The 22,735-nt window shown below is 38.6% G+C and overlaps 1 protein-coding gene across 2 annotated transcripts in view; it reads left to right on the top strand.

Moving 5' to 3' along the window:
* Window positions 1-22,735, top strand: part of pappaa (pregnancy-associated plasma protein A, pappalysin 1a) — a 106,241-nt gene that overhangs the window by 57,500 nt on the left and 26,006 nt on the right. For both annotated transcript variants that reach the window (XM_080304252.1, XM_026173684.2), the window contains exons 11-15: window positions 8,254-8,361; window positions 8,616-8,751; window positions 9,069-9,282; window positions 13,060-13,231; window positions 21,244-21,427. In XM_080304252.1, the coding sequence (XP_080160378.1) occupies window positions 8,254-8,361; window positions 8,616-8,751; window positions 9,069-9,282; window positions 13,060-13,231; window positions 21,244-21,427 (814 nt within the window). The remainder of the gene's footprint in view (window positions 1-8,253; window positions 8,362-8,615; window positions 8,752-9,068; window positions 9,283-13,059; window positions 13,232-21,243; window positions 21,428-22,735) is intronic.

Here is a 22,735-nt window from a genome sequence, read left to right as displayed (position 1 = left end):
ACTGAAATAGGAAAATAGGAACATAAATAGTACCATCATTGCCAGACCTGGCCTACATCTGGTTGACATACACCCCGCCATGACACCAGTCAGTCAGAGGTGCCAGATTGATGCTGGATCCGGGCCAGACCTGTTTTCTATGAGCCTGGGCCACATAAACCAAACCACAATTGGGCCAGATGTGGCATGCCATCACATAAACAGTGCCATCTACACCAGGCCTGGCCCATATCTGGTTGACAATACACCCTGCCATGAAACCAGTCATTCAGAAGTGCCAGCTTATTACCGGATCCGGGCCAGGCCTGTTTTCTATGAGCCTTGGCCAGCTAAACCAAACCACAATTGGGCCAGATGTGGCATGCCATCATACAAACAGTGCCATCTACGCCAGGCCTTGCCCATATCTGAATGACATACCACTTAACATGCCAGAAGTCAGCCAGCAGTGCTGGCTTAACACCAGATCTGGGCCAGACCTGTGTGCTATGTGGGCTGTGTGTCTTCATTGTAGGCTTCTGACTGACCAATATTTCCATATGGTTAGGGTTATATTCTTTGCCATAGTCATGGCATCGTGTTTATTGTGGTCCCATGCAGATAATTTTCAAAATGAAAGCAGAAACCCATTTAAAAAAAAAAAAAAACTTTTACTTGTGGACATAGCCTAAGACACTACCTTGTTTTATAGAGTTTTAAAGTCAGGTGCTGGCCTGCAAGCCACTTCCACCTGCTGTTATGCTGTGTCTGACTTCAGTATCAGACATAGCATCACACTGTCAAATCTGTTGACGCTGTTCTGTTGTAGGGGTCTTGTCGCTGCTTTCCTTGAATGCATTTTAATGTAAACACTCATAAGTGCTTATATATTCCCCATTTTTTGAGTTGGTGGTCATACCACTCAACTTGTGAATTACTGTACTACAAATGTGAAAAAAGTGTTAAAAGATAGTTTAAGATGTATGTACTAATATCAATAACTAAACCTTTAATACCTATATATGAAAGGTTTAGTTCACTTCGACCACAAATGATCTGTCCAAGATATTAATTAGAAATGTTAGCTAATACAGTAATAAATTTAACATCTGACAACTGGATTTAGCACTTATAGCATTTATAATAAGATAGCATATACATTTGAAAACTGGCAGTCACTGATCATTAAACATTTCAATGTGAAGGTCCTTGAGCTGACTATTGTTACAGTGTTGAGCTATGTAAATAAAACTGAACTAAATTGGATTGCATTTGAACCCCCTGTAGATTCACTGTTATGCTTTGTTTAATGCAGAATGGAAAGAAAGGAGACTAGAGTTTCAGGAAAGTCCCGAACGCTCTTGGGACATTCTCCAATTTTTGAAAGATATGGAAAAGAGCTTTGCAGGGCCTTCTAAAAATGTGATATAAATCTTGCAAGAACATATAACTCATAGCTCTAGGATTTTCTATGAGATTTATTGAACTGCATTCAAGGCATTTTTAATAGTTTTTTATTATTTATATATTTTTAAAAATCTGTAGGTTTCAACATCTTTAGACTGTATATACCGTGTGATGTGTTTGTTTGCGTATGAGCAGATATATATATTTGTATGTGTATATGGTTAAGTGTTTTGTGCACAGAGGTGATCTAACGTCTCCCTGGCACCAGCGGAAAGGCTTGTTGTTGTTATATTATGCTATTAGAGCCGTTATTGTTATCATCATTACTGTACCTTTGCTAAGAGACCCTCTCTCCATTTCCTACTGTTTATAGAGCACTTTATGACTTTAGTCGATTTTGTTTTCATTGCACACAGTATTTTTAGAGTAATGAGTCTGATAGTTGAACTCTCTCATTCTCATCACATTTATCTGCTTTGGTTTCCCCTTGGCTTAAGTCACTTAGCTCTCCTTTTATCCAAAGTGGTGATTTACAAACACCAGTTTGTGTCTGCAGTTCTGTTGTCTGCCAGTCTGACTAGCCAGCTGGTAAATATTAAGACATGTGTGTAACCATGTGTATGTGTGCATTTGTATTTTGATGTTAAGGACTTGAACTCATCTCCAGTGTTGCTATTTATTCAAGAAAAGCAACAGTTTGTATAGTTTCAGAATGACATTTAAGCATGTGACTTTCTCAAATAACAATCTCCATTTACATGCATTAAATTTGAAATTGATGATTGAGGTTTTGAAGGAAAATAATGTCAACTAGATCTTTGTGTTTAAGGATCCAGAGGACTGCATCTTATAAACAGCTAGTAAATTATGTATGTGACACTAATACCATTTGCATTTCCACACTCAAATCCTATCCTGATTTACTACATACAATATTAGGAGCAGACTGATTAAGCAGTATCCCTTTTAATTTGGTCTTATTGTACTCAGCTGATGGATTAAAACTAAAGGTTTTCTTTTAATATCTTTCTTCTTTGGCAGACAGAATATTAAGAATTTTTTTTAAAAGGGAATGACAAGAGAAGCTAACTTTAATTTGTCAATAACATTTTCAATACTAGAGTAAGTCATGCAGAGGTGTATTGCAGATGTTAGTGAAGCAGCACCTTGCTTAGTTGGTGGAAGTTGGCTTCATGTATAAATAACTATATATTCTGAATCTGCAGATTCCCATCCCTCTGTCCTACCACCCTTCCTTTTGCCTCCCTTGGGTACTTACTCTTGAGAATACATTTATTCCTGTCCCTGTAAATAATATCAGTTTATTTGTTGGGGATCAGTTGCTGTGGGTGTGATTTAGATCATGAGCTGTTTTTCTTTCTCCCCATGCTTTTCACTTCTTATCATTCTGATACAAGTTGATGTAGGTTTAAATTCCCCAGATTTAAAAACTGAGCAGGCTCTTTTTAATATTTTGCAAGATATAGATTATCTGGCAAAGTTGAATCTTCTTCTTGAGGGTAACCAGTGGTTTTAAACCCGCTACATTGACATTCATGAAAGTGAGTCCCTCCTCAATAGTTTTCTTGAGTTTGTTTGAGATTGTGAAGTGGCTTTTCTTTAACAAAGAAAGACTTCTGCAATAGTTCACTTCATTTGTCATCTGTGGTCATCAAGGCTATTTGATGTTCCTAAGCTGACCCGTGCGTTTATTCATTATTTTAAAATATGTACAAGGTTGTAGATTTGGTCAGTCCTAAGAAATTTTATGATCTCTCTCATAGGTTCATTTCGTTTTTTCAGCCTAATGATGGCTGGTTGTAAAATATGTATTTGTCTAGAAACCTATGGACCTAATTGTAATTTGAAAAAAATTAAAAAACAATGACAACATAACCTGGTATTTAATATAGCTGACTCACACATGGGGGGTGAATTGCCTTCTGTTGTTGTGATAGGTAGGGTTGTTTTCTTGAGGGTGGGGAAATACAGGAGAATCAGGAGTGTCTAGGGAGTGATATGTGTGTTTACATAAACAAGTACGTGGCTTATACATATAAAAGGTTTTGTCATCCGCTGTCACTGAAGAGTTAGTAATGGAAACAGGCCCGCAGCAAATTAGCAGACCACTGTACAGTGGAAAAAGTAATTATCTGATCCCCTGCTGAATTTGTAAGTTTGCTCAGTTCCAAAGAAATGAAAACTCATATTTTTATGGTAGTTATATTTTAATGAAAACAGGATATCAACCATATATACAGAAAAAAAACACATTACTTAAAAGTTTTATATTGATTTGCATGTCATTGAGTGAAAAAAGTGTTTGATCCCCCACAACCCAGCCAAATTTCTTTCTTCCACTATGTGTCCATGTGGCATATAGATTGCAACTGATCAATCAATCAATCACAGGCACTGTTACAATAAATTACAGATACTACTGATCTCACCTCGTTATATATATGTGTGTATATGTATATATATATATATATATATATATATATATATAAAGCACACCCAAATCAATTTCAATGAAGACAGACAACACCAAAGATCTGCCAAAGGATGTCAGGAAGACCATCAGGAAGCTCGGTAATGGCTGTTGGTGCAGCTATTTGGAAATGGAAGAAATACAAAATGACCAGCAACCACCCTTGGTCTGGAGGTCTTGTGTCATGGCGTGAGGATGATAAAGAAAAAGGTGGTGGATCAGCCCAAAACTACACAGGAGCAGCTTGTCAATGATCTGAAGGCAGTTGGAACCACCGTCACCAAGAACACAAAATCCCTACTGACAAACCTGCTGAGCAGCTAGGAACAGGATCTCCAACTGGTACTAAGTTATGTTTTGCTTGGGGATCAAATAATTGTTTCACTCAATGACATGCAAATGAGTTTATAATTTTTATGTTATTAACGGACATATATAATCCTCACAGTGGTGGCAGTTTCATGTAATGTTTATAAGGTTGGGGTGACTTGGAGGAGTGACGAAACGTTTCTCCCACTGAAAACTCTACATATGGATGAACAGAATCAACTTTTTGGGGTTTTATGTCATTTGTTTTTTCTTGATATTCGGTTGCTATTCTTTCTCTTTCCATAAAAATAAAACTACTATAAAAGTTAGGAACTGTTTTCTGTGTGAGCACATTTACAAATTCAGTGGTGAATCAAACAACTATTTCCCTCCATTGTTTGGCGGTATGTGAGGTATAAATTCACACCCTGTTTTTTGCATTCAGCAAACTTTCAGCAAACCATTCAGCAAATTTTCTCATAACTGTTTTCAAAAAACCTGAAGATCATCATGATTGCTTCCAAGTAGTCCCATACCGTCATGGCAACTTATCTTAGGTTTTGTCACCTGCATTTCTCATTTCTGCCGCTTCAGCTCTAATCGGAAAGGTCACGTCAACAGATCCAGGGGACAGATATATGGACAGATAGCTGCTCTGGACAGTTTTCCACAGTGGCAGGATCTTACAGTAGCAAAAGTCTCATGTTACTAGTGTCTTATTTCACTAGCTCAGGGCAGCAAGTGAAACTCACTGCCCTTGGGTATGTGTCCTCTCTTCTCATTATCTGTTTATCTACCACTCAATAGTCTTTTACCGTTTCTCCTATTTATTTTTCTCCATATCACTTAGACATGGCTCGCGATACTGCCAAAGCTAATGAGGTAAATTAATGCACTTTTCTGAACTCCCAGAGGTTAGAGATTTTTTATTATGTTACCAAATGCACAACAGTAATATTATATGATATATTATATGACATATAATATATGTGATTCTGCAGTCATGTAATGTATAACCCCACACAATACTAGCTGTTCATAATTCAGATCTGTTTGCTGACTTTCAGAAATCAAATGTATTTGCAGTCATTGTATACAGCCACACTTCAAAGCAGATAAGGTAAAGAAGAAAAGAAAGAAAAGAAAAGAAACGAGGAATGTTATAGTTTTTCTTTTACCTCTGTGTACCTGGACGATCCTGGCATGATAAATAGTATATATTAAGCTGAGCCTCATTATTGTACAAATCACTTTGGTTAACCAGATACATTTTATTATTATCCATAACATAATACCATGAAGAAGGCAACTGATTAGTCCCAGATTTATTTTTCAACATGACAACAACCACAAACATACAGCCAGTGTCCAAAAAAACTATGTTCTGCAACAAGAAGAGCAACAAGTACTGCAGCAGATGGTACAGTCCAATGGGCAGAAATCTGTGCCATCAGAAACTGAATTTGAATAAGTTAAATTTGAAATGCTCGGATTGAATTACATGTAATACATTTATTACCAACCTGAGAGTTTATCCGCTGGTCATTCGACATGACGAATGACTTCTGAAGTCTTAATTCAGCTCAAGACGCGTAGATTACTGTCAGTAACACTTTCGGTCCGCTAGTAAAACGTAGTTCTATTAATCTGGGCTCGATTACTCTTGAACCGGAACCGGATGTAAGTCCCAAAATACTGAATTTTGGAACTGAAATTGAATTGTAGAACTGAAACTGAATGGTGAGAAGTGAATCTGAACTTATTCGAGAGCTAAACTTTTAAAGGATAAAATATGGTTTCAAAGCAAATAAATTCATTTTCAAAATATAAAATTCAATTTTAATTTAGTGATGATCATTTTCAAACCAATAAATTGAATTTCAAATTAGGCTAAGTCATATTCAGTTTTTAAAGGCATTTATTCAAGTTCCAATTCAGATTCAACCGAGCAATTCAAATTTAACTTATTCAAATTCAGTTTCTGATGGCACTGATTTCTGCCCATAATTTTCTTTTTACTTTTATAAAGGTAACAGATACATAATTTAAACTGAAAAATAAAACAGAGTAACTGTCTTTTTCTGCACTTTTTTTTGAGTGAGTAATTTCTGCAACACAAGTCACAAATTAAAGTGCTACATAAAATTTCAAATACTCTCTGAGGGCTTCTAGCGGACGTGCGCGGCATGACAGAGTGGGCATGCTGAGAACATAAAACAGAGACAAGTATAAAAAGAATCAAAGACAGAAAAAGTGGAGGGGGGTGTGGAGCATGTGTCACAACAGGATGCTGGGTTTGTTGACAAAAACAAACAGTCCTGCACACAATGCACGTCAGTTGCACGTCATTCCAAACAGTACACAAACAGTGACGGTGGTGGAAAAGTAGGGGTCACAGCACAGTGAACAAGCTTTTCAGGAATCATCCCTGATAACAGTAGCTGATAGGAATTGACACTGTAAGGGTCTAGATGCTTGCACACTCTATATACAGTACTGAGAAAAATACTGAGTCACCCATCAATGTAAAGGAAATATATTAGGAGGTAGACTTTCTTGTAATTGTTTTAAAGTGGTCTTGAGCAATAGTTCTCCAGGCTTTCTGAAAGTCTTTCGAACCTTTTCTTTAGACATTGGCTACTGACCAATTTCAGGGGAATGTTTCTTTGTTGAACAAGCATTGACCAGTGAATGATTCAAGCATTTAAAAAAGATATCCAGCTCAAGGGATGAATCAGTGTTGTGTCTACACAGATAGCTTATCAAAGAATTCGTTTTCAGATTGTGTCTTTAAACACTAGCAGCTTGTTGCAAGAGAACTTACAAGTGATTCCCTATCAAATGAAAACTAATCTCAGCACGTTGTGCAGTGTGTCCCTACAAGATCTGAGGAAACTGGACAAGTGTAGGACAAACGTGGTAACAGGCCTAGAAAATACAATCTACTGCATCTGAACAGTGTCTGATGTTCATAAGAAATAGGAAAAAAATCCAGCAAAGACCTAACTGGACTGGGTCTAATGGAATAATCAATCAGAATTTTTGTTCAAATCATCACTAACATGTACAGTGAGGTGAGGTGAGAAGGAAAACAGTGGATATGTACAGTCATCTGTAAATACTCATGGATAAGGCCCTGGAGATACTTCTCCACTTGGGGCACCAACAAATTCCAAATTTGGAATAGATACTCTACACTTTTCTGTCTGAGGTAGATGGCGTCACCTTTGGAAATGCTATTTCTGCTCTTAACTGCTCTACACTTGACTACATTCTGCCCCTTTGCAAGCTGAAGGTCATTACTCAAATAAGCCAACAGAATCACATTTTCTCCAGAAAGCAGAGAAAAGATGCCAAAGTCCACCAAACCCTCCACTTATGGCTTAGTCACAGTAGAGTAAGAATACAACAGCTACCTTCTTGCGAGCAGGAAAAATCACCAGTTGTGATTATACTGAACTTTTTTCACATTCAGCGACAAAATGATTTCCCAGAGGTTGACAATGAAACAGCTTTAACCTCTGGGAGATCACATTGCAACGTGATTGCACAGGTCGCTTGGTGGGAGGCAACCTGCCTCTAAACAATCACAGTCAAACTCAAAGTGACAGCAGTCTGTCTCAGACAGGTTTGTAAATAAGTGCCTTCTCATTTATAAATGCAGACAGATTGCCAACACACTGCAAACAGCCTGACTCATTCTGTGCAACTAGTTCACGATGCATCTCCTTGGGAACTGGACTTAACTGGTTGCCAGATGGTTGTATTCTGATTATATTCCTAAATAAAAGCAAGCTTTTTTAGTGTCTTTCAACTGCAAACTGATAGCAGACTGACTCTGTCTTTCATTGCCATATTGAGACACCAAAGTTTCTTTAAACATGGCAACTGACTGCAAGTGGTTGGAGACCAGCTCCTTATATGTGTGTGCTTTTTAAAAACTTTCTTGACAGTTTTTCTTCTGTGAGAAATTTGGTCTCATTTGTTTAAAAAAAGAAGAACATTTTAACAAAAGGATTTGTACAAAATTGTTCATTCTCCTTTCTTTGTCACTTGTATTTCTCCAGACATGTCAATCCAAGGTGTTTGATCTATCTGATGGAGTGTCGCAGTACGCATGGTTCCCCTGTCGAGTGGCTGATTCAGCCTGGGGATATTATACATACTGGCTCAAGGTAACACCAATATCCATGAAATATAGTTCAGATGACACCTGAAAATTGCGCTTTTGGGTTGAGTGTTCTTTGTAATAATGTCAAACTGCTGTACTGATACTGACAAAGCTTTAGAGAGTAATCAGCATTAGACGCCTGGATTGGGAAAGTATCTGTGTATTAGATACTAAACAAATTAGGATAAATCTAGTTGTACACACAAACACAAACATGTGACTAATTTTACTTAACTTTGTGCTTTTCCCTTTATTCAGGCCCACTTTTCTCATCCCATGGTGGCAGCAGCAGTAATTATACACTTGGCTGCTGATGGGACTGGCTTCATTGATCAGACACAATGTAATATTACTGTTCAACTGGTGGACACCAAAGAGGGGATCCATAGCCTAGGTGAGAATTATCTTAATGTGTTTTCAAACTACTACTTACCTCTGTATCAGTCTAAGTGAAATGATGAAAGCATACGTCATTTAGAATGCCGCCCCCTTAAGCATGTGTTGCTTTCATCCCTTTGTTTTGTAACTTGATTGGCTATGTCTCAGTTAGAACACGGTATCAGCTTTTCATCACCAGCTCCTTTGTAGGCCTCCTCTTCTTTTTGATCTTTGAGGTTGGTTAACATCTGCTTCTGTCCCCTACCTTCCCTATCTCGACGTCAATGCACAATGTTTTGTCTTCTGCTCTCGGCCCCAATATCCTCTCCACAGGTGAGTGGCGTCTAAGCTGTCGCACAAACCCTTTGGTCATCCCAGTGAGTCATGACCTGTCAGTGGCCTTTTACCACACCAAGGCTATCCTGGTGATGTTTTCCTCTCACCTCGTGGCCATCTCCGGCGTAGCCCTGCGTTCCTTCCAGTCTTTTGACCCCATCACAATAAGTGGCTGCCAAAGCAATGAGATCTACAACCCCACAGGACAGAGGTGAGGCTAAAAATATACAAACGTAACAGCGCTGTAAAAGATGCTAACATATTTAACACAGACGTCAGTCGAAAGCATGCGAAATCACATCATGAACATGTTATATCACACACACGCACGCGCGCGCACACACACACATGCATGCATGTATAATTTACACTATAGTCAAGTGTTTGTATGTGTTTTGGAGGAATGCGGGTGCATTTATACTAGTTTTTAATTTATTAAACAAAAGAATAAGTCTTGTTTCTGAGTCACAGAGCTTGTTATGATATGTATTTGCTGTCAAGTCACATATTTATGCATACAGACAAACTGTTATTGCCCCCAAACAGCTCTCTTGGAATTTCTTTAAACGTTCTTCAGGAAGAGTGCTCCAGGCTTTTTGAAGGACATTGAAAGCTTTACTTTGGATGTTGGCTGCCTTTTGTTGTGTTCAAGAAGATTCTGTACTGTACTTTGTGTTTTTCTATCCAGGTATGCTTTTACTGGATTGGGAGTGTGTTTGAGATCATTGTCATGGTGAAAAATGAAGATGTTGTGTTTAAGGTGGTATTGCAAATGGTACTGCATGGAGAATCAAACTCTGACCATACTTTATGTATTTGTAATTCTAAAACACACAACCCCACTGGCTGAAGTACAGCCACAAACCATGACTGAGCCTCCACCGTGCTTTACAGATGGCTGTAGCCACTCACTCATCATCTGTTGTCATAAATGAGTGAAAAAGGCAGCTAATGTCCAGAGAAAAACTTTGAAAGGACCCCCAGAAATCCTGGAGAACAACTACTTAAATTTATTTTAAAAAAAAAATCTTGATCCTTTACTCAGTACTGCATCAAACAAGCCTTCCAGACTCCAAAGTATTTTCTTCTCTTCATATATTTTGTATAGATATGTTTACATATATATTCAGCACATGCTGTATATATATGTAAACATAAAAGACAAGGAGAACTAAAACCTGTATGTGAACATTTGAATCTGAAATGCATTAACTATGCAAGTTAATGAGAGTTCACAAGTGTAATATCCTTGGCAGTTCATTGGACCTCGTAACTTATAAATTTATAACCAGCTGCCAGCCAGGGTTCAACACTAACTTTTCGTTACAGTTCAATTTGCTGTTGTGTTAAGTTCCAGCTATTTTTTTCTTTTTTCTTTTTTTTTTACAAAATCCAAAAATGTTTTTTCATCTGTAAATTTCTTGCATTGTTTAATAGGGCACTGAGGCTGCAAGCTGCGGTTTCTTCAACTCTAACTTTAAACTGGCCATCAATCAGGCATCAAATTGGAGGCCAAGTACAGAGCACCATTTCTAAATTGGAAATTATACCATGAGATGCATAAAGATTCATAACAGCTGAAAAGAAAGCTTCATAATAACAATAACTATAATAAAAGCCAATAAAGATGCTTACATCATTTTCAACAGCTGCTGGCTGAAACACCAAAACAGTTATTACCTATTTGGCTATAAAATAACAATTTTGAGCCTGCACTACCTCCAAGTACCCACTCACAAACATACCTAAAGAAGACCACACACACAGTCAGAATTGATCAATTTCCACACCACCGTCATGCACGCAACAGTTCACAGGGACGATGATTCCACAAACCTTTCAACAAGAAATGCACTAATACGCACCACAATACCCAAAGAATGGATGGTCTGAAGTTCTGTGTGGAGAGATAGAGCTGTTTGTGGCTTTTGTTGTGTGCCAGTTAGACATCCAAGTGCACCTAAATAGATTAAAACTGCTGTGCATCTGCATCAGCCAGGAAATTGTTTGTTGCCGCACACAGAGGCATAGTTGCTTTCTCCAAGACTTTTTGCCGACTTTTCTTTCTTTCATATTCTCTCAACCTGATCTAATTTCCAGAAGCTCTTGAAAACACTGCTTATATGATGGCAAGCCAAAGAGACAATACCCACTTATCTTCAGAAGCTCTGAACATGCTACAAGCTGAATATGATAATATAGTGCAGCTCAGTGCCGTTTAGACATGAAGAATCCAGGCTTTGTGTTTTTGTGTCTTAAGTCTGTTTTTCTTTAATCAATACCAATTCATCATCTACATTATACTGTTTATATCCCACTTTGAAAGCTGCTTGTCTCTCTTCTACATTTTCTTTTACATCCCGATTCCCTTTCCCTGATTTGTTACATCTCTGCTCCTCCACTACTTCTGGTATCCTTTTCTGTCTTCTCATCCTTTACTTGCACATGACCCTCCTTTCCCTCTAACTGCCATCGTCTTCTTCTTAATTCTCCCCTTTTTTGTGCCTCCTGCGCCCACTTTCCTTCTCTCATTCTCCTGGGCTGAGCAGCATATTTCCCGTAATACTTATGCCTCCACAAAACACCACATCCCCTTTTTCCCTGAGTTGTTAACTACAGGAGCTATTAACATGACTCAGTTTTATGTCCCAAGCTTGTCTGCAAGAAAATGCACGCACACACACACACACACACACACACATATATGTATATATGTATATACATATGTGTGTATATATTGGTTTTGTTTCAGTTTGTCACACATTTCTTCTCTTAACTTTTACACTCATCACCAGAGTGAGAACTCTTGGACTTTTATTTGTCCCCGCAAACAACAAAACAGAAAAAGAAACAATATTCACAAAAGTTTTTGTATAGTTCCCTCATTTCTCTTGAATTCTCCTTTCTGTCATACAAACTATTCCCCTGTGGTGTATAATGTATTCTCATTTGCAGGAAAGGAGGCTAGTTTTCCAGGTAGTTAATTGTAATTTATGTCATAAATTCCAGAGTGACTAGCAAAAAACCACAAAGAGATTTTGTTCAAAGCCATAGAGTCCATGAAGCAGCCTCCTAGGTCTCCCAAGCTTGTCCTCAAAGAGTAGACGTAAGGGACCGCTGCTCTTGTGCTTTATAATTATTCTTCACCTGCTCAACGTAGCTTTTTGTCAACATGAGTTAACATACTGGGAGCAAAATAAGGGAAAAAATGAAGGGCATATGGAACAGTATATGTAAACAGAAGGCTTAGATTATTAACAATCTTGAGAAAGAAGGCATGCAGTGCAAAAAATATGTGGAATGAAAGCAGGTAAAATAAGACAGAAAAAAGAAAGATACAAATTCCATTGTTGCAGGACTGAGTTTAACAATGTTTCTCCAGATCTGTATTTTCTTACATACTTTCTCTCTCTTTTCGGTCCCCCACCCCCTCACAGACACGCACACACGCACACATACACAATGACAGAGAAGGAGAGTGAAATACTTTTCCTTCTTTTCTTTCTTCACTTCATAGGGGAACCCTATACTACAGAATGCAGACTGTTGTAAAAAGGTGCCTTGGGCACCCAAGCATTCCAAGAGTGTTAAACGCCTTCTCCATCAGGATCCTAACAGAACTGTGGTCAAACTGCACCATTGTAGCTTGCACAGCATCTATCCCGTTGTTCTTAATTCCCTAATATTCACACTCCGCTTTCATGTGCATTGCAGAATATGGCAGCCTTTTCTCCGTGTAGTTTATTGATTTGGTATGTTAAGCGGTCATTGATGGATGATGTGGCGGATTCGATGTATAATTTGTCTCTTTTGGAGCACTGCTTCCACGTTTCTGAGTTTGCAGTGCTATTATATTCACAAAAAATGTGTATTAGTGGTATTTTCAAATTTGTTTTATTTTTTATTTTTTTTAGCTTTGTCATCTCTGTTGTCTGTTCTTCTTCTTTAACACCCTCCCACCCCTGCCCCCACACACAATGCCTCGTAGTTGTGTACATTATTCGTGTGAGGCCATTGACTGCCAGGAACCCCGGATCCGCAATGCAGAGCAGTGCAGTAGCCCTGGCCACCACTTCTACAATGGAGACCGCTGCACCATCTCCTGCAACTCTGGATATGTCCTGCAAGTCCACCAGGACGATGACATCATCAAGAGTCAGGTGAGCATACAAACACACTGCTGCACACATGTTTAACTACGTATAGGCAGCTACATAGCTCATTTCACACAGAGAAACAAGAACGCATAAACATACAACGCAAGCATTCAAGTGCAAAAATGTCAGAGCTTTTGTGTAGTTACTGGAAAATGCATGCACACATGAAGCCGTCTATGCATATTCAAACAAGCTTTCATGTAAACTCAAATACACAAATGTCAATAAGACAAAAGTGCAAACAAACGTTCTTTCTGTTCTCTTCTCTGTTTATGGATTTACTTTGTCACCTGCAAAAAAACAAACAAAAAACAAAAAAACATGCTTGGCACAGTAACCCTCCAGGGACAATGACATCATAATCTTCCAGGTAGATGAGTGCTGCACTGAAAAGTGGAGCCCCAGTCTTCTCCTTTTTCTAGTTTACTACACATAGACATACAAAGACACATCCACACGCACACACAGACACATGGGCGCGCCACACGCACATGCATTAAACAAGCACAGACATAAAAGTGTTTAGTCTCTTGCTGAGCATGCTGCACCATCACCTCAAACAGTCACTTTGTATTTCTGGTCCACTGGGATGATGACATCATAGCATAGTGTCTGCTCGCTCTCTCTCGCTCCCTCCCTCCCTCTCTTTCCCTAGCGCCATTCCTGCTCATTCTGCACACATTGAAGTCTCTGTTAAAAGGCAGAGATTTGCTGCCACTGTCACAAAGCAGCACATATTAAATGCTTCCATGCAGATACCAACAAACAAACAGTCAAGTACAAGGAGTACAAGGAAATCTCTTTGCATGGAGATGTGGGGAGATACAGTACACACACACAGATGCTTGCACACCACACATAAACAAATGATCTGGGTAGTTTACACCACATTGTAAACCTTTTGGATTTTGACCAAGATGCAATAAAGGCCATATAAATGCTTTATCCTTCTCTATGGCTTTGTAAAGCTGTCTGCAAAACAATCTATTAATGCTCTCTTAGAGAGATGGCACATGTGTATTGTAGCCTGGAGAAAAAGAAACAGTACTCGCCTGTACTGTATGGTATGTTTGGGAGCTGTATGTGGAACATGAATTAAAACAAGAAGGAGAGAGAAGCAAGAGCGGATTAAGGGTATAAGAAGGGTTACACATAATTGCTTTTCTGATGCGTGGTCTGGACTCTGACTTTAATATTGCTAAAGATACTTCTTCTGTTGGTTGTTCCATATGTTGTGTGCAAGCTGTCCTAACTGGACTGGTTCTAGTACCACAAAGTAGTTTACTCATGTATGCACAGAAACAATGTGTGTGTATGTAAAAAAATCCATTAAAAGCTACTGACATACACATTTTATGTACAAAACCTTGGAGTTGATTTTTCTTTGCAGATTTATAATTGCATTATATTTTGATTGACAATGCACAATCTGTCTATTCACCAATGTCAGTTCGTTTAGTGATAATTTATGCTTTTAAGAAAAGGAGAGGCAAAAAGTATGCAGTAAGTAAGCTGTTATGGAAGCAGAAAGGACAGAAGAGGAAGTAGGAAGAGTTTTATGCCAAATATTTTCTTGTGTAGTACTTTGAGTGTTTGCCACAAATGATGATTGACAGTTCAAAGATATTACAAGGACTTGTTATTTATGAATAACTTTTGTATCCATTCAGCCAGATGAAAGGCATGTGCTCAGTTTTGTAGATGTGAGCACATTTTATAGTGGTATAAAGTAAAAGCAAAATTGTGGCAGATGGTTTCTAGTTTGGTAGCCTCAGGACCAGCTGACTGCTTTTTTACTGATATGGTCCTTCTAGTTCCTTTGAGTGGTGACCTCTAACACATGCTGTGTTGGTTTTCAGTCAAGTGTTAATCGACAGGGATAAGAATTAGCACTTTCAAGTCTTAGGCCGTGGTTCACAGCGAGGAAAGGGTACCCACTCTGGGTTGGGGGAGGAGTTGCAGCCCCTAGGGGAAGGGGACAATGGAGTGTGAGATTAACATACGGATTGATGTGGCATTTGTTGGGATGATAAGAGCTGAGCTTGAAGCTGTGAAGCTGGTAAATCTATATTCTAACCCTCACCTTTGTCCACAAGCTAGGGACAGTAACTCAAAGAATGAGATCCAGGATACAAGGGATGGAAATTAGTTTTCTGTGTTTGGTCTTGGCCATAGGGTGAAGAAGGAGTGGCTCAGAGTAAAGCCTGGTGGAGGTGATTGAAGTGAGGGGAGTCTGAGCATTTTTGCTTAGCCCTGTGACTCTGACCCAGATGTGGATGGATAAATTGTCCATAATAGAAAGTATGTTGGATCTTTTAAAAGTAGTAGGCCAAGGTCTGATCTTTGTGGGACTCCACAGAGAATTTGAATTAATTTTTTCCCTCCTGGATTATCAGTCACTACAAGTCGGATGAGAATGTAGCCAAGAAAGGAGAATATGTGAATTTGTGAGATGGAAAACAGACATTCATGAACAGATGCAAAATTTACTATAAATACTTGAATATGAAAACATGAATATGAAAGAGAGACATATCCCTTTTTCTACTTTTCTTTGAAGAAAGATTCTACTTGAATTAGCCTTTGGGATCAATCAGTCTCAGATATGTTTTTTTTTTTTTTAATTCCAATAACATGAAGATAGAGGTGATACAGTTCATGAGTTCTCAAAATAAACATTCTTGTTTTATTAGTATTTCCATTTTGATTGTTGTCAGCCCTGAGGACACTACCACTGCTGAGGTAACACTAAAGTTTCGATAAAAGTTATCAAAACTGTCCATGAGCATAGAAGTCACAAGTTCTGGCTGCAGACAGTCCTATTAAACATCTATTAAAACATCTTTTGAGCTCTGGGTATTTCACAAAGATTTCATACCACCCAGCACTTCCAAATGTTCTGGGTGGAACTGGAACCGGAAAGCTTTAATTCCAGGAGACATGTAAAATACTCTCAAAAAGTATTTGCCCCCTTCCTGATTTCTTATTAATTTACATATTTGTCACATATGAATGTTTTAGATCATCAAATAAATTTTAATATTAGAGTAAGACAATCTGAGTACTTACAAAATGCTGTTTTTAAATGATGATTTATTTTGTCGAGGGAAAATTCAAACCTACCTGGCCCTGAGTGAAAAAGTAATTTTCCCTATTGTTAAATCATGAATTAACTGTGAATAACACATCATGGCACAATCTAAAGAAGTCATTTCAGAGGCCATGTTGAGAGCCATTATTTACAAATGGAGAAAACTTGAAACAGTGGTGAATTTGCACAAGAGCAGTCCCAAACTTACTCCAAGAGTGGATCGATGATGGGTCAAAAATGGCATATATGGGAGAGTTCCAAGGACAAAACCTCTGAAGACCAAAAAGAACACCAAGGCTCTTCTCACATTTGCCAAAAATTGATTGGCTTACAGAAGATAGGCAGGGAAATAGTTGGGCCATTTGATGACAGAAACCAGTTTGTGAAAAATCGGAAGTGATGTAAAGAATAGTCTAACGGGCCGAATACCCAGGAATATAGGCAGATGAGTGAATAGAGATTGTCCTTATTGAACCACAAGCGTCTTTACTACTTTCTCGATCCATTTCAAAATCTATTGCAGCTTTGCAATACCTTGCAAAATAGTCTCACAGCAAATAAAATGCACTATTTACTTGAAGCATTACTGCAAATGATCAGTTTTGACATAACTCTAATTTGTTTTAACAGTGGAATGCAACTTTATGAAGGTGTTTGATTGCAAGTTATACAGTCCAATCAGGAGTATAACTTTGACTCCAACGGCAACACAGCTGTAACCTAAACTGTACAACTGCTGGATATAATTGGTAAAATAAAGCAATTCACATTCAAAAGAAAGACTGGGCACATCGTGTCTTAAATGTAATAAACGAAATGTGCTTCGAGTCAAAGCGCTGGTAATAAAATGGTCTGGCCAGATTCATAGTGCTCATATGCTCTCATCTTTTTTTCAGCTGCACAGTCCTTGCAAAGACACGCACACCTCCACACTAAGGTTGAAAAGTCCAATGTGAAGCATAATCTTGTCTCATTTCATTAGCCGATTACATTCTTGGTTCACTGATGTCAAAGCGATTCTGGGAACACCAACTTCTTACATAATACTATCTTCAGAACAAATCTGTTTCCCTCACTTGCTTGATTTGTATATGTGTCTTTTATTCCTGTCTGTTTTTCAAATCTTTCTCTTCCTTTGAAGTGGTTAGGGAACACTGTGTGCTGGTACTGAAGAAGTCACATCTATTTTATATAGGCATTCCCTTTTACAGATATGACCATTCCCTGCCATGAAACAGCGTTTAGGTATCTGAATTAAAATAACCCCATCGCAAGTCACCATCTGATAAAAAAGATAATCTCAATGAAGTAAAGTATCTATTATCCTAAATTCATATACATATACAATGTTGTTGTGGACAACACGCTGGTGTGGTGGTTAGCACTGTTGTCACAGCAAGAAGGCCCTGGCTTCAAATCCAGGCGGGCCACTTTCAGCGTATTCTCTTTGTGGCTTCTCTCTGGGCTCTCTAATATCCTGTCATAGTATGTATGTTTTTATACATGAGTTAGGTCAATGGGTAACCCTGAATTGTTCATAGGTGCAAATGCTTGTCTGTATCTCCCGGTTAGCCCTGTGACAGACTGGGGGCCTGTCCTCGTGTCACTTACCCTGTAACCTTTTCTTTTTGTAAATATTAATGGTAATAGCTAGGTGTGCCCCTTAGGTCAGTTGTACACACAAGAGATCTAACCCTCAACTAAATCTGTGTTCATCAAACAAACAAACATGTGCTTGCTATTGGCCCAACAAGGATGTGAGCATGTAAATCCCTTTATAGATTCTTAGGAAAACCTTGTAGATCAAAATGTTGCCTGTAAAATTAAAATCACCCTGCTTGTTGACATGTTACGCTGAAATGCTCCTCACACTTATAAAATATGGGGTCTATGGGTTTCTGACTAAAGTTACATTCTCAGTAGCACGCTGCTGTTGTGACCACACCGTTATCCAGAATCATTTGGGCAACCATTCGCTGATATTGCCAGTATGAATATTTCACAAATACAACCTTTGATTCTTAGAACAGGATTTTCACAAAAAAATGTTTTATAAGAGGTTTTCCGCGAGGACTGACACATAAATTATACTTAATTCTTAGTAATTCTACTATTTATCATTGCAGATCTATCTTCCAATTAATGTTCAACCATGCTATAATTTGCTTGTTTGCCATCTATAAGAAGACAAATCCCTAAGTTGAGGAAGGGGTTGTCTGTTGGTTCATTTGTCTGTAGGTCTGTCTGGCTTGAATTAGGAAGCATAGCCAAGGGTTATTAAAATCGCTACTGGAAGAGAAACAGGCAGCTGTAAATTTTTTAAAGGAAGGAAAATTCCCACACATTTACACACATAGTAGCACACACAAACCTACATATATACTCACTTTAGAAAGTGCTCTTCCCTTTTTGCACACCTAGCTGTCTTGTAGATTTTTATTATTAATCTATTTACAAATGCTCCTCACACTTATAAAAGATCAAAAGAATTAAGAGGAAAGTATTTGACTCGTTGTTCTGAAGCAACAGGTCTGTGCTTTAGGTCATTGTTATGCTGGGAGGTTTAGGACCCCCTTCGCCCCATGTCATATCCACCTGGGGTGAAACCCTTTTCAAGAATCTCTCTCTACTTTATCAATCACTCTTTCACCAGTGCCCCTGTCATAACAGGAAGTTTCCACCGCTTTGACCAAAAACATCACATTTATGGAATATCTTCATCTTGCTCTGAGGCCTTTTCATACCAGACTCTAAGTGGGCCCTTATGTGTGTTTTACTCAACTCTCTCTGGCCACTTTACAGGAAAAAATAAATAAAAAGCCCTGATAGATGGAGTCATCCTGAGATGGTCATCCCTCTGTCAGATTTTTCCCCATCTTTGCACAGCATTTTTGAAACGCTGTTTTAGTGATAGATGGGTTCTCTATCACCTCCCTCACCAAAGCACAAACACATCTAGGTAAACGTGTGTGTTTATGTGTATTTGTATGTGTAGGGTGTAGTATTGACCACACTTGTGAAGTGCATATTAGCTCGTACCTTATCCCACACATGCACAATTTTGCAAGTGTACTTAAGATTTTCACATATTTTAAAAGAGATGTTTCAATGTTGCTTCTATGGTCCACATTGCTTCTCCACAGCTTCACATCTCAACTGACTCATTCAACTCTTCACCCAGTTGTTTTCCAGAAGGCGCTCACATGCAATGCATATGTTACCTTGTTGGACATCCAAATATGAAAGGAGCTTATTTATTTTGAGGGAACCCGATACTGTTACGCAGTATCATGTAACGGGATTGAGATGAAAGACAGATATACACGGAAACAGAGAGAAGATTATGAAACAATACATTTGTATTGCCAGCTGAGTCCAGTTTGTGTTGAAGTTTGGCCTCGCTTTAAAAAGATGTGTGTAATTAAAGTCAACCAGTGTAATTGATGGGTTACCCACACAGGTTTCTCTTCTGGTTCTGAGAATAAAAAGTCAAAAAGATTGAGCTCTAACAGCTTTGTTGTGAGCTTTCTTGGCACGACTATCGATTTAAACATTCCTGTTGGATTACATGGTTCTACTTAATGGAAGAGGATAAAAAAAAATTGAGGATTAACCCATTCAGATAAATTTCGTCTCATCTCTGAAAACCTCACACTACAAGCCAAATAACTGGAGCAATGAGACCTATTTTTGATAGAGAATAAACCTAACACGAGGAAACTTTTCTAGTTAAAAAAAAAACAGTTAGAAAGGATTTTGAACTATTCTGATTGCCCTGTCAGTTCTCAGGAGTTCAAGAAAATATTGTTTTCTAATGCTATATTCTCTAGACAATATTCTTCCCTTGAACAGAATGGTTTCACATAGCCATGTGTAGAGTGTGTACACACACACACACACACACACACACACACACACACACACACACACACACACACACACAATAAATGCAAAACGTCTGGCAATTGAGAAGTAATTTACCTTAATGATAATCCCTTATACTGGATTTAAGCGATTTAAGCGTGCCTCTGTATGAAATAGTGGAGCTATGCTGCCACTGCTGGGTTTGCTCTTGTTTGAGTCTGTTTCTTGTGGATTTTGCATGTTCTCCCCATGTGTGGATTTCCTCTTGGTTCTCCGGTTTCCTACCACATTCCAACAACATGTAAAGGCCCAGGCACACAGGATACCCTCTGTAGTCTTTCAAAAGTTGGAGAGGCTGCCTTGATTTTCAGAAGGGAGCAACGGAAAGCCACTTGTTCCTATTTGTTTATGAAATTACAAACTCAGTAAATATGAAGTAACCTTTCTACTTTTTTCCCCCTTTGATTTTGTACTATTTCCAGCATATTGTTTATCTCTTACCTAAATATAATAACGACTTTCTTATGTTTTGTGACTACACATAAATTCAGAAAGAGGATGAATAATGGATGTAGACTAAACCCACAGGGGTTTGCCTTCTATTTGTAGAAGACTTTATATGCGTGCGTGTGTCTGTGTGTGTTTCTCAGCTGTCACACTTCCACTGAAGTCAATCTGTTTAGGGTTAGGGCTGATTGTGCAGTTGCTGGATATCAGTTGTCTGAAGTACATGACTTGACCTTACAAATGCTATCAGCAGTTACTTGAGCTGCTGAGTGGCCTGTGAGGCTTACTGACATACAGTAAGCTAAGCCCGATCAGGCTTTGTTAGGTTACACGCTGATTAGGAACTTGTTGAAATGATTGCAGAATTGCTGTAGTCATTTTTTTGTGAGGTAAACATTTATAGGACAAGTGCACTACATCAGTCTGTCGCATCAATATGCAAATTAAAGCTTGCATCAATGAATATTATTATATATCTATGTAGACTATGTTGTAAAACTTATATTTCTTTATTTGTTATTTACTTTGTGTTATATCATGTCTTGTTTTCCAGTCAGAGACTTCAGTAACAATAACTTGTGCAAATGGGAAGTGGAACAAACAGGTATCATGCGAGCCTGTGGACTGTGGTTTACCAGACAAGTATCATGTTCATCCTGCCATTTTCAACTTTCCAGAAGGCACTACCTATGGCAAAAAGAGCACATTTCAGTGTCGAGAACCTGCCCAGCTAATGGGTGAGTTGCCTAGCGGAGCACTGACATATCCATGTTCAGATTCATATTTACAGGGTACCCTTCAGAGATCTTTTCCAATAAATATATACACCCGCTGGTCACTTTATTAGTTACACTTGTTGTGTTTGCTAATGCTATTATCTAATCAGTGACTTTGAACATGGTTTGCAGAGAATGGACCAAAAAAGAGAAAATATCCAGATAGCAGCTGTTCTCCTGGCACAAAAGCAATGGTGCCAGAGGTCAGAAACAAAAAAGAATGGCTAGGCTGGTTTTAGCTGATAGAAAAGCAACAGTAACCATGAAGCAAATGGGCTACAGCAGCAGAAGACTGCACCAAGTGTCACTTCTGTCAGCTAAGAACGGGAAACTGAGGCTATGATTCACATGGGCTGAACAAAATTAGACAATAAAACACTGAAGAAACATTCCCTGCTCTAATGAGTCAGGATTTCTGATGTGATACTCAGATGGTAGGTTCAGAATCTGGTGTAAACCAGATAAAAGCATGGATCCATCCTGTCTTGTATCAGTTGTGTAATGGTGTGAGGCTATTTTCTTGTCACACTTTGGGAGCCTTAGTACCAACCAAAGCCTACCTGAGTATTGTTGTTGATAATCTCCATCCCTTTATCATGACGGTGTAATCATCTTCTGTCAGCTGCTTCCAGTATTTGACATTGCCTTTTGAAAATTAGCACCGTATCACAAAATGATCTCAAACTGGTTTCTAGAAGATGACAATGAGAAGAATCTCTGAAGAATTTTTCTGGCACTTTGTTGAATCTATCCCATGAAGAATTAAAGCAGTTCTGAAGGTCAAGGGTGGTCCAACCAGATGCCCCACACATGGATCCCGAATGCCTAGATCTATACAGAATCAAAAGGAACCTAAGAGCCTTTATCATGAACTAAATGTGGATTTGGCCAACTTCAAGCCAATAGCATCAAGTGCAGCATCTACCAAGGAGATCCTTTGTCCCCAATCGTCATTGACAAGACTGGCTACAGATACTGACTATGGAATGGAGCAATCATCAGCCACCTCCTCTACATGGATGACATCAAGCTGTACGCTAGGACTGAATGAGACATTGTTCACTGATCCACACCACCAAGATCTACAGCAACATCATTGGAATGTCATTTGGACTAGATAAATGTAGTCGGATGTTAACAAAGAGAGGAAAAGTAGTCAGAACTGAGGGAATTGCACTACCAGAAGGGAACATTGCAGACATTAAGGACGGCTACAAGTACCTGGGAATTCCACAGGCAAATGACAACCACAAATGAGAAATGGAAACT

The sequence above is a fragment of the Astatotilapia calliptera genome, chromosome 7 (genome assembly GCF_964374335.1).
Source record: "Astatotilapia calliptera chromosome 7, fAstCal68.1, whole genome shotgun sequence".
Lineage (NCBI taxonomy): Eukaryota > Metazoa > Chordata > Actinopteri > Cichliformes > Cichlidae > Astatotilapia > Astatotilapia calliptera.
This window is presented reverse-complemented; position numbering and strand designations above follow the sequence as displayed.